Genomic DNA, 14,518 nt, shown 5'->3' on the forward strand with positions numbered 1-14,518 from the left:
TTATTCTCTTTGAAGCAATTGTGAATGGGAGTTCACTCGTGATTTGGCTCTCTGTTTGTTATTTGTGTATAGGAATGCTTGTGATTTTTGCACGTTGATTTTGTATCCTGAGACTTTGCTGAAGTTGCTTATCAGCTTAAGGAGATTTTGGGCTGAGACGATGGGCTCACAGACACTTTGAAGGGTGTGTAGATCAGTTTTTATTTGGTGAAAAGTGAAAGAAGGGAAACAGGGACTGTCAGCAAAGTGAGAGTCCTGCTAGCAAGCTTTCTGCCTCACAGATTGAATCCCCAGTTACCACACAGGAATAGAAGGGGCCAGGCTCCTCTTTCTTGCAAATGGCACGAACTTCCCAAGGCCCCACCCTGTTCTCCCAGTGCACAGACTGGTCGGAGGTTCTCCGGGAAGACCTTTTTACTTGGCTGTCTCATTCTCCACTCTAAAGAAGTACATCTAACTGCCATTAGAATAAGGATAAGGATATGGACAAAGACCAATCTTAACTGCTTCCTACTGACAGGGGGTTCTGTTTTGGGAAAACAGCAGTCAAATCTCCCTCAGAGACGTATCTAAGGATTCCTGGCAAAAGGGGCCAATGTCTGAGTTGCATGACCGTTTTGGAGTTTGATGGCCTGAAGGTGAGAAGACACAAACAGGGTTATTAGAAAATATGTATCAAAATGAAATGTGGGGTGGGCGGTAAGGACAGCTCAAAAATCCCAAGGCTTTTTACCAGTTTGCATGGCAAAAGGGGGGCCAAAAGCCTGACTGGTAAGAAAAACTTTTACCTTTTTGCTGGTATGTCAGGCTTCTGGGTTCCCTTCCCCTGAGCCCAATCCTAAGCAGACCAGTTTAAGGTTTGAGAAATTAACTTCCCAATTTGGAGGATGCATCTGAGGGGAGTCTCCCATAGTACGGTCACACAATTACCTATCAGTGAAGAGAGGAGAGAGGAAGAAAAAGGAAAAAAAAGGTTTTTTTCCAAAGGAGTCCCAGGAATTCAGGATGCATTTGAAAGGGGTACAGACTGAAGATGAATGGTTATTCATCTAGAAAAAGAGAGCAGGCATCCCTGGTTCCTTTCTCTTCCTAGCAAATGCCTGGGATATATGAGGGAGGGAAAGTGAGGCATTCCTCTTTCTTTCCTCTGTTCTTGCATCCCTGAGTCCTGGCAGCCATGACAGGGTACCACCCATTGGTGTTTTAGTGGCTTTCACTCATGTTAACAGGGGAGCCTAGAGGATGGAAGTATCAGCTCTTACCCACATATGCTATATCTCTCCTATTGTCAGTAGCCTTTGAATTCCCTAGACCTCATTTATGTCATGAATACTAGCGTAGACTTTATCCATGAAATGGGAAGCTTGGCTTAGTTGGCAGGAATCAGCCACACTCACCTGTACTATGCCTTTTAATTTCCATTATTGTCTGCCTCTGGATCCAGTTTTCTTTCCTAGTGCTTTGACCCAAACCTTGAAATTGAGTTTGGGACCAAAATGTGTCTCAGGGGTGTTGCATGGACTCCTTATTGTAAGCTGAGTGCTAAGGTAACACTGTGGAATTGAGTTTTCCTTCAACAAGGGAGAGAAAAGGATGTCTTGTGACACGCCCAGATAACTGGTGGCTATCATTATGCTTGCTAAGATTTGGGTGCATTGTGCTTGGCTTTGGCTAGCTCCCTTGGTCTTACTTTCCCAAAAAAGAAACCTCCAGGTAATGGGCACCCTATTTATTCCCATCATCTGTCTGGATTTGCAAGATAATTGCTCACAGCTAGAATATTGATCCAGATTTTTACATTACCCATCCCCCTTTCTTCCTTCTGAACTGCATCTGGAGAATGCTAGTTGGTTCATAGGAACAAGCAGGGTTAGTCTATAATGTAGGCAAAAACTTAAAAACAACTAATGAATTTAGAATGTAATGACAAATGTATGATAAGTTTTGAAACATAATTTCTCTCTCTCTAATCCTCATTTTTGTTAAAGAAACAAATCATGACAGTACTGAGTTGTTTGCAAAATAGACTTTAGTCTTAAACTTGGCCTGATTTTTTGCATATAGTACAGCAAGAATAACTGTTTCTACATGGGACTTCTAGATTGACTTTGATGGTACTGTGTTCCACAAGGAATCTCAGACAAGTCCTTTTAAAGCTAAGCCCAGCCATGGGTTTCTATCCTCAAATACCTCTGAGTTGGGTGATCCTCTCCTCCTAAGGTCCCAAGATATACTTGGAACTCCTGACCTGTTAGAAAGTGACATTCTTTACTGACCACAGGTCAGGAATCCTGTACAGGGGCTGTGCAGACAAGGGTGTGAGGCCAGTTTTTTTCCCAAGGGGCTTTTATTGGCTCTGCGAGTCAAGTTTGACTCCTTAAAGGGAAGCATACCCTTCCAGTCAAAGACTTGGTAAAACAACCAGTTTCTTTAATTGCATCCTGTTGCAAAAGGAAATGGATTCTTATTGCACTGATGCAAAGAACTATATTGCCATAAGTTAAGAATACTCACAGATAGTTTCCAAATTCTAGAGGAACCAGGCAGAGAGAAACAAACATGCTCTAAATTTTGTTCACAAGAGTATACCTTACTCAATTATTAAAGGCTGTAAATAGTCCAGAATGCTTCCTTTATTCTGAAAAACAAAACAAGTATCAGCAATATGCCAAGAAAAAGTCAAAAAGATTGCTTCAGTTTTCTGAATTCATTCAGTTAGCTCTTGTTTTCCTTGATATTCATGAACATTTTAGCTCTTTGTGAATTCTGTACATTTCCCTTTATTCCGGTGTCATATCTTCAAAGTTATCAGACCTGTATTTGAGAGCACTTGTCAAAGTTCTATAGCTTATTATAAACAATCATTTGAAAAGAATTAAAACAAGACAACAATTGTGAAAAACGAAATGCCCAGGGTAGTTACAATTAGAAACACAATTGACAAAGAAGTTTGGTATCTCCTTGGTTTACAATAACTTAACCTTAATTGTGATTGATAGCATAATCAGACATTAGAATTTTAGAAATCCCATACAATTTGGGAACATATATTAGTATTATTCACCAAAATATAACCTAAAGAATATTGAACACCATTTTGGCAATCCTATGTAACTAAACATGTCACATAATCCTATTTACCTCTTTTCTGGATACTCCAGAGGCCCTTCTGAAGCATCAGAAAAGTCTGGCGTCAGGAAAGGCAATTTTGAAACTGAGGTTTGATTTTGGAAAGCCTGTTAAATATGTTAGAGGTTTAAAACACTTAATGTTATGAAATAGAATTCCATATTACATAAATCATTTATTTTGCCAAAATCATGATTCAGAAACTTTTATAACCTGTTACAAATTTTGCTAAAGAGCAGATTAGTGCCTTATGAATACCTTCTTGTGCTTTTATTTTAATGCTCAATTTACAGAAAAACCTTATAGTACCCTTTTAAATTTAGTCAATATATGCACACACAAGAGTTTTTGCAAGATTAATTTTTACAATCCTTCCACCACTTGTATGAACTTTTATCTACTTTGAAACAATTCTTTAACCTTAGGCAAGAATTTAGGTTTTTAATGCCTTCTTATAACCTTTTTTTTTTTTTTTTTTTTGAGATGGGATTTTGCTCTGTCACCCAGGCTGGAGTGTGGTGGCATGATCTCAGCTCACTGCAACCTCTGTCTCCCAGGTTCAAGCGATTCTCCTGCCTAAGCCTCCCTAGTAGCTGGGATTATAGTCACCCACCACCATGCCTGGCTAATTTTTGTATTTTTCATAGAGACGGGGTTTTGCCATGTTGGCCAGGCTGGTCTCAATCTCCTGACCACAAGTGATCCACCTCCCTTAGCCTCCCAAAGTGTTGGGATTACAGGCATGAGCCACTGCATGTAGCCTCTTCTAACCTTTAATTAAAAACACATTTTACTGTTCTTACACACCTCACATGTAAATCTATTTCTAGTAGTCTCTATTATATGTCATGGTGGTAACTTTTAGCAATTTTTAACTTCACTGTAAAATCTGGTAAGTTGTTTTGAGTATGTGCTAGGAGCAGCTAAGGTTTGACTCCTTCCTGCCTAATTAAGGGTGTGGCTAGTTCCATATGTCCCCATGCCTTACCAAGTTGAACAGTTCTCAAAACCAAAAAGCAGTTTATAACCTTAAAACACTTAACAAACCTTGCATCTGACCTGCGTAATTTAGTCCACCTATTTATATTTTGATGACATCTGCTTTTTACCAATAATCTTTAAGTCTTTCTTTATTTTACAAAGATTAAAGTTATATGAACTGAAAGGTACTACAGCTTTTATCTTCCCTTTTAAAAATATTTGATGTAAGCACTTATCTTCCTTTAGGCCAATTAATTAGAGCTCTTTTTAGAGACAACACACATACATAACTACATAGGCAGGCAGAAGAAAACCCCAGGTGTCATAAGATTTTTTCAAATGGGGAGAGGGATCTATCTACTTTTAATTCCTAGGGTTCCATGAGGATAACAGAGGTCTCTCCCCACTCAGATGTACATTAAAAGTGGCAAGGCAAAATCAAGAAAAATAATTCAGTCAACTGAAAAAAACCTTTTTTTCCAGAAAAACAAGGTCCAATAAAAGGAAAACATAAAGGCCTTATAAATAGAACTATAACTTGGATATCCACTTTAATTAAGCTGAGTGCTCCTTAAGAAAATCCTTTTAACTCCATTATTAGCCAACTTTGGTTGGGCCAAGCTGCCAATACTTTTGGCTTTCAAACTTTACTAAAGGCTTAGAGAAAGGAAAATCCAAGGCAGTTCATGAAGGGGAATAGAGTCAGTAAGCAGCAAAAGGTTATGCAGATATGAAACCATAAAGGACTCATTTGCTAAGCTAGGATTGAACCTGGGGCCACCATTGTAAAATGGCAGAGGCTAGAATAAAACATTGCCACGTGGTTACAGGTCTTGCTCTCAAGGACAACAAGATGGAGGCCTGCAGCAAAGTTTGCTGTGGACTATACAGAAAGTCATGCAAAGCACACTAGATTGGTTGCAGCTTAAGACGAACCTCACAAATCCTTTCTCACAACTAAAACTACAGAAAATATAAATAGTGATCCCCATCATTCCCGGCCCAGCAAAATGTCTTCCAAAAAGAAAAAAAACCTCGTTTAAGAGTTACCTGCTGACAAGGTAGAGAAAAGGATGAGACAGCTTAGATGCAGGGCTATGTTAACTGCTGACAGGGTGGAGAAGAGAAAAGGATGCCTGGGGGAAGAACCTATTATTCTTATGCCAGTTTTTCCTCCACTAGGGAGAGAAGCATAATTGCTGTGGGATGGAACTGGACTCCTTGGCTGGGATAGTGGGAGACTCCACGGGCGCTTGGCAGGGAATGCCAGCCAGCCTCGCGGGGCCCTTGGGTCATGCGTCCCAGCCCTGGCAGGGAGGGGAGGGTGGCGGGGAACTGCTGCTCGCCCATCTGTACCAAAAAAAGAAAGAAAAGGCCATGGAAAGGCTGGGTTGGATTGAGGCCGACATTCTGAATCTCAGGAGCAATAGGAGTGGGGGCACAGTTTCCTTTATCCTCAGAAGAAATCCGAAGGAAAAAAGGCTTAGAAGCGAAAGAGAAAAAGGTTTTTTTTTTTTTTTTTGGTTTGCATCTCACTAATCCTTTCTCAAGCCTTATGTTTTGCAAACAGTATGTTGTAGGAAAAAACCGGGTTCTTGTCACAGGATCAGGAAAGATTAGGCTTGCAGACACTTTGAAGGGTGAGTAGGGCAGGGTTTATTGGGTGAAAAGGACAAAAAGGCCCACAGGGACTCTCAGCAAAGACAGTCCTGCTATCAGGCTTTCTGTATCACAGATTGAATTCCTGGTTACCACATAAGAGCAGAAGGGGTCAAGCTCATCGCCCCTGCAAACGGCATGAACTTCCTAAGGCCCTGCCGTGTCCTTCCAGTAAGCAGGCTGGTCGGAGGTTCTCCAGGGTGCTCTTTTTACTTGGCCGTCTCATTATATATGAACAACAATTAATATCTGGATTCTCAGGATCAGAATGTCTTGATTGGTGTGCAGCTCTTTACTTGCTAGCTATATGACCAAGAGCAATTTAAACTCTTGATGCCTCAGTTTTTCCATCTATGAAATGGAGAAAATAATTGTACATATTTCATAGGGTGATTGTGAGGAATAAATGCAATAATTCATTTACTCATTTAACAAACATTTGTTGAGTTTTTCAGCTGGGCATGGTGGCTCACACCTGTAATGTCAGCACTTTGGGGGGCTGAGGTGAGCAGATCACTTGAGACCAGGAGTTTGAGATTGGCCTAGACAGTATGGCAAAACCCTGTCTCTACTAAAAATACAAAAATTAGCTGGGCGTGGTGGCGGTGTGTCTGCAATCCCAGCTACTCAGGAGGCTGAGACATGAGAATTGCTTGAGCCTGGGAGGTGGAGGTTGCAGTGAGCCGAGATCAAACCACTGCACTCCAGCCTGGGCAACAGAGTGGACCCTGTCTGAAAAACAAAAACAAACATTTGTTGAGTTTTATGTATGCTAAAACTCTGGTGATGCAGTGGGGAGCAAGTGGATGCATATACTGCCTTCATGGAATGACAGTGATCAAATAGTCACACTTAAATTCAGTCACTCATTGAAATGTAACATTACAATGGTGACAAAGGCATTAAGGAATTAGTTCATAGTATGATGAGGCCTATGATAAAAGGATTTGAAGTAGTTAGATTAGAATAGGCTTTTTTGAAGAAGGAAGGATTGAACTGAATTCTGGAGAAAAAATACAGCATATCAGATAGAGGAAACATGCTAAGATTTTTTTTCATGGGAGGGAGTATGGTGAGTACATGATGAAGTGAAAGATGCTGCTGGAGAGTTAGGAGCCTTACAATTCATGGCCTTGTAAATCATATCAAAGAAATTTTGTATTTAACCCAAGAGGAATGGGAGCCTTACAATTTATGGCCTTGTAAATCACATCAAAGGAATTTTGTATTTATCCTAAGAGGAATGGGACACTCCAGATAATTTTAGCAGGGAGTGACTTGATCAGATTTGCATTTCAAAAAGCACATTTAGCCTGAAGGAGAAAAGTATATTAAGGTAGAACAGTTAAGAGTAGACAATCACAGTAGCCAGAGGAGAGATGATGGTGGCTTCCTCTGGGAGGTGGTAGTAGTAGTAAGAAAAAGTGATGTAGGATGACATTACCACTTGTTAAAAATACTCTCCTTTCTCCATTGAATTACTTTTGCACATTTATTAAAAAAATCAACTGGCCGTGTTTGCATGGGTCTATTTCCGGGCTCTCTTATATTGTCTTGGTGTATTTGTCTATTCATTTGCCAATATTGCAGTGTCTTGATTACTGTAGATTTAATACTAAGTCTTAGAATGGGGTAATGTGATTCCTCCAACGTTATTATTCATTTTCAAAATTGTTTTAACTATTCTAGTTCCTTTACGTTTCCATATAAATTTTAGAATTAGCTTTTCTTTTTTTCTTTTTTTTTTTTTTGAGATGGATTCTTGCTCTGTTGCCCAGGCTGGAGTGTAGTGGCGTGATCTCAGCTCACTGCAAGCTCCGCCTCCTGGGTTCATGCCATTCTCCTGCCTCAGCCTCCCGAGCAGCTGGGACTACAGGCACCCACTACTACGCCCGGCTAATTTTTTGTATTTGTAGTAGAGATGGGGTTTCACTATGTTAGCCAGGATGGTCTCTATTTCCTGACCTCGTGATCTGCCTGCCTCGGCCTCCCAAAGTGCTGGGATTACAGGCGTGAGCCACCACACCCAGCCTAGAATTAGCTTTTCTATACCTTAAAAAACACTCGCTGAAATTGTTGTTGGAATTGTGTGAAATATATAGATTAATTTGGGTTGAACTGATGTCATTAGTATGTTGAGTACATGAACATAGTATCTGTTTCTATTTATATAGATTTTCTTTATAATAATTTATTTCATTAGCATTTTGCAGTTTTCAGCATACAGTACTGTAAATGTTATATTAGGTTTATACCTAAGTATTTCTCTTTTTGCAGGTATTTTAAATAACTACCAAATAGGCATTTGATTTCTTTTTCTTGCCTTATTGCTTGGGCTCAGACTTCTAGTATGCTGAATAACAGTGGTGAGCTTGTAAATCTTTGATATCCTGATCTTAAGAGAAAAACATTCAGTGTTTTACCATTAAGTTATGATGTTACTTGCAGGTTTTTTGTAGAAAGTTCCCTTGTATTTCTAGTTCACTGAAAGTTTTTATTATGAATTGATGTTGAATTGTGTCAAATGCTTTTTCTGTGTCAGTTTATATGATCATGTGGTTTTTCTTCTTCAGACCGTTAATGTGGTGTAGACATTCATTTACCAATATTGAATGAGCCTTGCATTTCCAGGATAAACCCCATTTGGTGTTGAGTATTGTACTTTTTTCTATATTACTGAATTTTATTTGTTAATATTTTGCTGAGGATTCTTACATTTGAGTTCATAAGAGATATTGGTCTGTAGGTATCTTTTGTTTTGCTCTCTATGTCTAGTTTTGGAGACAAAGTAATGCTGGCTTTATAAAATGAACTGAGAAGCTGTTTCACAGAGGCAGGTCTTTGCAAACTCCCAAAGTTCAAAGAAGCTTAGAGGCTGAAGAAAGAAGCTTACAAATCCAGTTTATTGGAAAAGTTTAATAGGGACTTACAAATAGAAGCCATGTGTGTCTCAAGTGGGGGCAAGACAAGATGGTGAACCCCTGCATCATTATCCCCCAGACCCAAGGATTATATACCTTAGAGGAGGGGCACATGTGCATCAGAGGCAATACTAGGAATATGCCCTAAGGGCAGAATTTACTGGAAGTACCTTCTTGTACACAAGGAACAATAGATAAACTGGAAATCTTAGAGGCCTTTCTGGAACAGGGGTTAAGCAGAAGCCAACGTGGTAGATTAGCTTCCAAAACAGAGTTGTTTTAGGCTCCATAGAAGCTTTTGTTTCTTTCTGTTTTCTGGAAGAGACTGTGTAGAATTGTTATAATTTCTTCTTTAAGTGTTTAGTAGAATTCTCTAGTGAAACCACTTGGGCCTGGAGATTTCTTTTTGGCAAGGTCTTCAGTATGGATTTATTTTTCTTTATTGTTATAGAACTATGCAGGTTACCTGTTTAATCTTGAATGATTTTGGTAGTTTTTGGTTTTAAAGGAATTAGTCCATTTCACCCAAGTTGTCAAATTTCTGTACATAGAATTTTTTGTAGCTTTTCCTGTTATCCTTTTTAATATTTGTACGGTCTGCAGGATTACCTTCTTTTTGTTACTGATATTGGGTGTTGTGTCATTTCTCTTTTTTGTCTTTTTTTTTTGGAGACAGAGTCTTGTTCTGTCGCCCAGGTTGGAGTGCAGTGGCATGATCTAGGCTCACTGCAGCCTACACCTCCTGGGTTCAAGTGATTCTCCTGCTTCAGCCTCCTGAGTAGCTGGGATTACAGGCATGTGCCACCACACCGTATTAATTTTTTATATTTTTAGTAGAGGTGGGATTTCACCATATTGGCCAGGCTGATCTTGAACTCCTGACCTCAAGTGATGCACCTGCCTTGACCTCCCAAAGAGCTGGGATTACAAGTGTGAGCCACCGTGCCCGGCCCCTTTTTTGTTAGTCTTGATAGAGGTTTCTTAATTTTATAGATCTTTTCAAATAATTAGTTTATATTTCATTGATTCTTTCTGTTGTTTTTCTGTTTTCAATCTCATTGTTTTCTGCTCATGTCTTTATTATTTCCTTCCTTCTGCTGCTTTGAGTTTATTTTGCTCTCTTTCTAGATTCCTAAGGTGGAAGTTTAGATTGTTTTGAGATCTTTCTTTTCTGTAAGCATTTGCATGCTATAAATTTCCTCTAGTCACCTTTTCAGCTGTATTTCACAAATTTTTATATGCTGTATTCTCATTTAGGTTAAAATATTTTTAAATTTCTCTTGAGGATTTTCCTTTGATCCCATGTAGAAGTTTGTTGTTTAATTTCCATGTATTTGGAGAATTTCCTGTTATTTTTTGTTATTCTTTCCTAGTTTAACTTTGTTATGGTCAGAGAATGTACTTTAAAAAAAATTTATTAAGGTTTGTTTTATATATCAGGATATGATATATCTTAGTGAATGTTCCATGTGCACTGAAAATAATATGTATTCTGCTATTGTTAGGTAGAGTGTTCTATAATTGTCAAATAGGTTCAGTTGGCTGATGGTGTTGTACAAATATATGTTTTTAATTGAATTTTTGGGTCTAATTCTATTATTTATTGAGAAAAGAGTGTTAAAACTAGTACAATTTTGGAATTGTTTGTTTATCTCTTTAATTCTATCAGTGATTGCTTCATGTGTTTTGAACTTCTGCTATAAATTTCACATTTGTATATAACTGCCATATCTTCTTGATGAATTGACAATTTGATTATAATTAAATGCCCTCTATTTCTGATAATACTTTTTTGTTTTAAAGTCTATTTTAACATATTATTATAGCCACTCCATGTTTCTTATGCTTGTTGTTTGCATGGTGTATCTTTAACCTACATTTGACTTTATATTTGTACATATGTGCTTATATGTAGCCTGCATGTAATTGGGTCTTCCTTCTTTATGCCCTTCGACAATCACTGCTAATTGGAGAATTTAGGCCATAGATACCTTTAAAAATTGCTGTTTAAGTGTTGATGTGGCTAGATTAGATTTACCATTTAAAAGTTGTTTTCTGTTTGCTCCTTTCATTTTGTTCCTCTTTTAAACTCTCTGCCTTCTTTTGGGTTATTTGAATATTTTTTGGTATTCCATTTTAATGTATCTACTGGTATTGTATCTATACTTCTCTGCATTTATTTTTGTAGCTATTCTAGGGATTACAATGTGTATCCATTACCTTGTCTATATTGAGTTAATATTGTACCACTTCATGTTGAATGTTGAAACTTTTTGACTATTTATGTCCTTTTCCCACTTTGTCCTTTGTGCCAGAGTTGTCATATATATTACACCTACATGCATTTACATCTTCATAAGACAGCTATAATTTTTGCTTTAGTAGTCATATGTTTTTTTAAATAACTTGAGGAAAAATGATCTTTTATATTTACTCCAATATTTACCAGTTGTGATATTCTTTATTTTTTCCTGAAGATCCACATTTACCTCTAATATTGTTCTCCTTCAGCCTGAAGAACTTCCTTTAGTATTTCTTGTAGTGCAGTTTTGCTGCTGACAAATTTTCTTAGTTTTTCTTTTTGAATATATTATTTATTTACTCTTCATTCTGAAAGGATTTTATTTTATTTTTTAGGTATAGGATTGTGGGTTGACAGTTTTGTTTCTTTCAGCACCTTAAAGATGATGTCTTATTGTTTTGGGTCCTCCATGTTTTCTAATGAGAGACCACATACTTTCAAGATTTTCTCCTTAACTTTGATTTTTCAGCAGTATGTAAGTGAAGTTGAATTATTATATTTGAGTTTCACTGCACTTCATAAATCTGTAAATTTTTAACTTTCTTCAAATATGGGAAGTTTTGGCCATTTAAATATTTTTCTGCCCTATTTTTGCTGTCTTCTCCTTTTAAGATTACAATTATACATTGATTTGATCTTTTTATATTGTTCCATGGGTTTCTGAGGTGCTATTCATTTTATTTCAATATTTTTCCTCTCTGTTCTTCAGAGTATCATTTCTGGTGTTCTGATAGTCAGATTCACTGTCTCTTTCCTTGTAATCTCCATTATGCTCCTATGAGCATCCAATGATTTTTTTTTACCAGTTCTAAAATTTCCATTTTTCTTATTTTCTGTTTCTTTCCTTAGATGTACTATCTTTTTATTCATTTTAAGAGTATTTCCTATACCTGATTGAGCATACTTGAATTAGCTGCATTAAAGTTCTTATCTGATAAAGTTCTCACATCTTGATTATACTGGGATTAGTATATATTTGTTGCCTTTTCCCTTGAGAATGTTGACATTTTACCAGTTCTTTGTATGTTGAATAATTTTGGATTATATTCAGGATATTGTGAAGGTTATATTATGTAGATTCTCTTATATTCTTCTGAATAATGTAAATGTTTTTGTTTTATCTATCTTTATTTTTGCTAGATTCAAAAATAAACTTTATCTCACCTTCTATGAATGGTGCTTCAAATCTTAATTCTCTAAGCCTTTGGTGTACTTCTTTTGACTCTGTATATGAATGTATGCTTCATGGGTTGTTTTTAAATTTGTGTAGTATTCATTCATACATGGAATCAGGAGATTACTTTCGGTGGTTCTTTGTTCTGTATGATTTCTCCTTTATATTCTGGCAGCTGGTCATGGTTCCCAGGGCTCCTTTCCCTGGTTCTACCAGGTTCCTCTAGCAAGAGAGATGGTGGGATTTCTATTGTAGTTTAAGCTGCCTATACCACACTGCTTAGCAGTGACATTTCACCATTGGGACAAAGCTACCAAAAACTGACAAACTCACTCCGCTTCAGCCACTTGTGTTAATTTTTCTTTTTTCACTTGTTAAAATCCTTAGGTTATCTCTCTGTCTCTCTCTCTCTCTCCCCCTCCCTCCTTCTTTCCCTCTCTTTCTCCCTTGCCATCTACACACACATACACACACACACACACACACACACACACACATTTATATGTATTTATTTATTTTGTCCAGAGTTTATAGAAGTTTTCAGTGGGAGAGTTGGTCTTTGGGCATGAGATTATAGTGACATACTAAAAGCTAAAATACTGCTTCTATTTTTTGATCTGTCAAATTGAGACACAAAAATCTGACTTCCATAGGGTAGTGTAAAGAATGAAAATATATTTTAAGCATCTAGTGAGGGCTGGTCATATAGAAGTCATTTGAAAGCGTGAAACCGTGGTTATTGTTATGTCTCCACAGCCCTTGACATAATTTAAACACTTTTCATCTTGCATTTGTTTTGGCACAGTAGTCTCATTACTGGCTTTCTTGTTTTTAGGTTTACCCTACTTAAGCTTTCTTGTGCACTGTTGCTAGTGTTATCTTTTAAAATTACAAATATGATGATATTATATTGTTACACTAAAATTTATGATGATTCCACGTTGTCTATAGATAAAATTCAAACTCCTTAACTACAATTAGTAGTTTTTATAATTAATAATATAGGACCTTTTATTGTGAGGCCTTTTATAAAATTGTTGTGATGTTGTGCTTGGGAAGACAAAGTAAAAAGTGAGTTCATAAATATATGCTGTGTTGGATAGTAGAAGGAATGATGAGAAATTAATCATCTGTAATTAAAGAATTAATTATTGTGTTCCAGGGCTGTGTCTATTGAATTGTCTGTCATCATGTTTAGTCTTTGAATTTACTTAATATTGACTAATTTTCTCTTTTTAAAGAATTTTAGCCAGGGGGAAGCTCATAGATCTTTCCATAGCTCCATTTGGCCAGTTTGATTACTTTGAATATGTGTATGGTTTGGTACTCCTGATTTGTTAATGTTTATAAATAGGGAGAAAAGGAAAAGCTTTTATATGAAAATAAACAATTTGAGAAGATTGCTGAAGAATTAAAAGGAACAGAACAAGAACTAATTGGTCTTCTCCAAGCCAGAGAGGTTTGTTTAAGGAAACATTTTTATTTTAAATATTTTGTTAGTAGAATATAGATTTATGAATTATGGTATAAGTATTTGTTTTGTTAAAGATTTCTTCACAAAATTCCTTTCAAAGCATTTGTTATTACATTAACATGTTTACGATTGATTTAAAACACATCTAGACAACCTCCACATTATAATGTGAGAAAGACCAACATTTAAAAGATCAATATGATGCATTATGGTTTATAATAGTTATATTTCTTGATGTCTTGGGTATTTTTTCTTTTGAGACAGAGTCTCACTGTGTTGCCCAGGCTAGAGTGAAGTAGCTAATTCAAATGCACAGTAATTGCACACTAGCTTTGAACCCTGTGCTTCCTGGAACATCCCCTCAAGTAGCTAGGATTATAGGGGCACACCGCCATGCCTAGCCAAGTATTTCTTAATTGGTACATTTGAAATTTAGCCTTCATTAAGTTAGGTTCTTAGTTTATAGTACTTTTTATAGTGCTCATGTTATAGTTTTAGAATTTGTATTTTAAAGTATGTTTCTAGTCCATGACAGAATTACATCTTGTCTTTTTGTAATAATAACATTTTAGTTTTTTGAGATACTACCTGATTTCATCAATTAATATATTTCTCCTTGATAATGTAAAATTTTAATTGAAATTAATTAGTTGGCAGAGTGATAAGAATATTTTATAACATGTAAATATTTTTCTGGTTGAACTTTACAATATCAAGATAGAATTTACTTACATTGAATATGTCATTGTTCATTGTTTTAAAATTATAGTGATTATAGTAATTATTCACTTTAAATTTACTCATTTAAAATATTTGACATAACCTGCCCAATTTTTGCCAAATATATGATTTAATTACTCAGCGAATATACCTTTCAA

The 14,518-nt window shown here is 36.6% G+C and overlaps 1 protein-coding gene across 4 annotated transcripts in view; it reads left to right on the forward strand.

Moving 5' to 3' along the window:
* SYCP1 (synaptonemal complex protein 1) overlaps positions 1 to 14,518 on the forward strand; it is a 111,437-nt gene that overhangs the window by 43,942 nt on the left and 52,977 nt on the right. For all 4 annotated transcript variants that reach the window (XR_001008313.1, XM_012000814.1, XM_012000815.1 and 1 more), the window contains exon 17: positions 13,521 to 13,625. Coding sequence is in view for 3 of the 4 variants with exons in the window: in XM_012000814.1 (XP_011856204.1) it covers positions 13,521 to 13,625 (105 nt within the window). In the remaining variant the exon portion in view is untranslated. The remainder of the gene's footprint in view (positions 1 to 13,520; positions 13,626 to 14,518) is intronic.

This window comes from Mandrillus leucophaeus, unplaced genomic scaffold (assembly GCF_000951045.1).
Source record: "Mandrillus leucophaeus isolate KB7577 unplaced genomic scaffold, Mleu.le_1.0 Scaffold64, whole genome shotgun sequence".
Classification (NCBI taxonomy): domain Eukaryota; kingdom Metazoa; phylum Chordata; class Mammalia; order Primates; family Cercopithecidae; genus Mandrillus; species Mandrillus leucophaeus.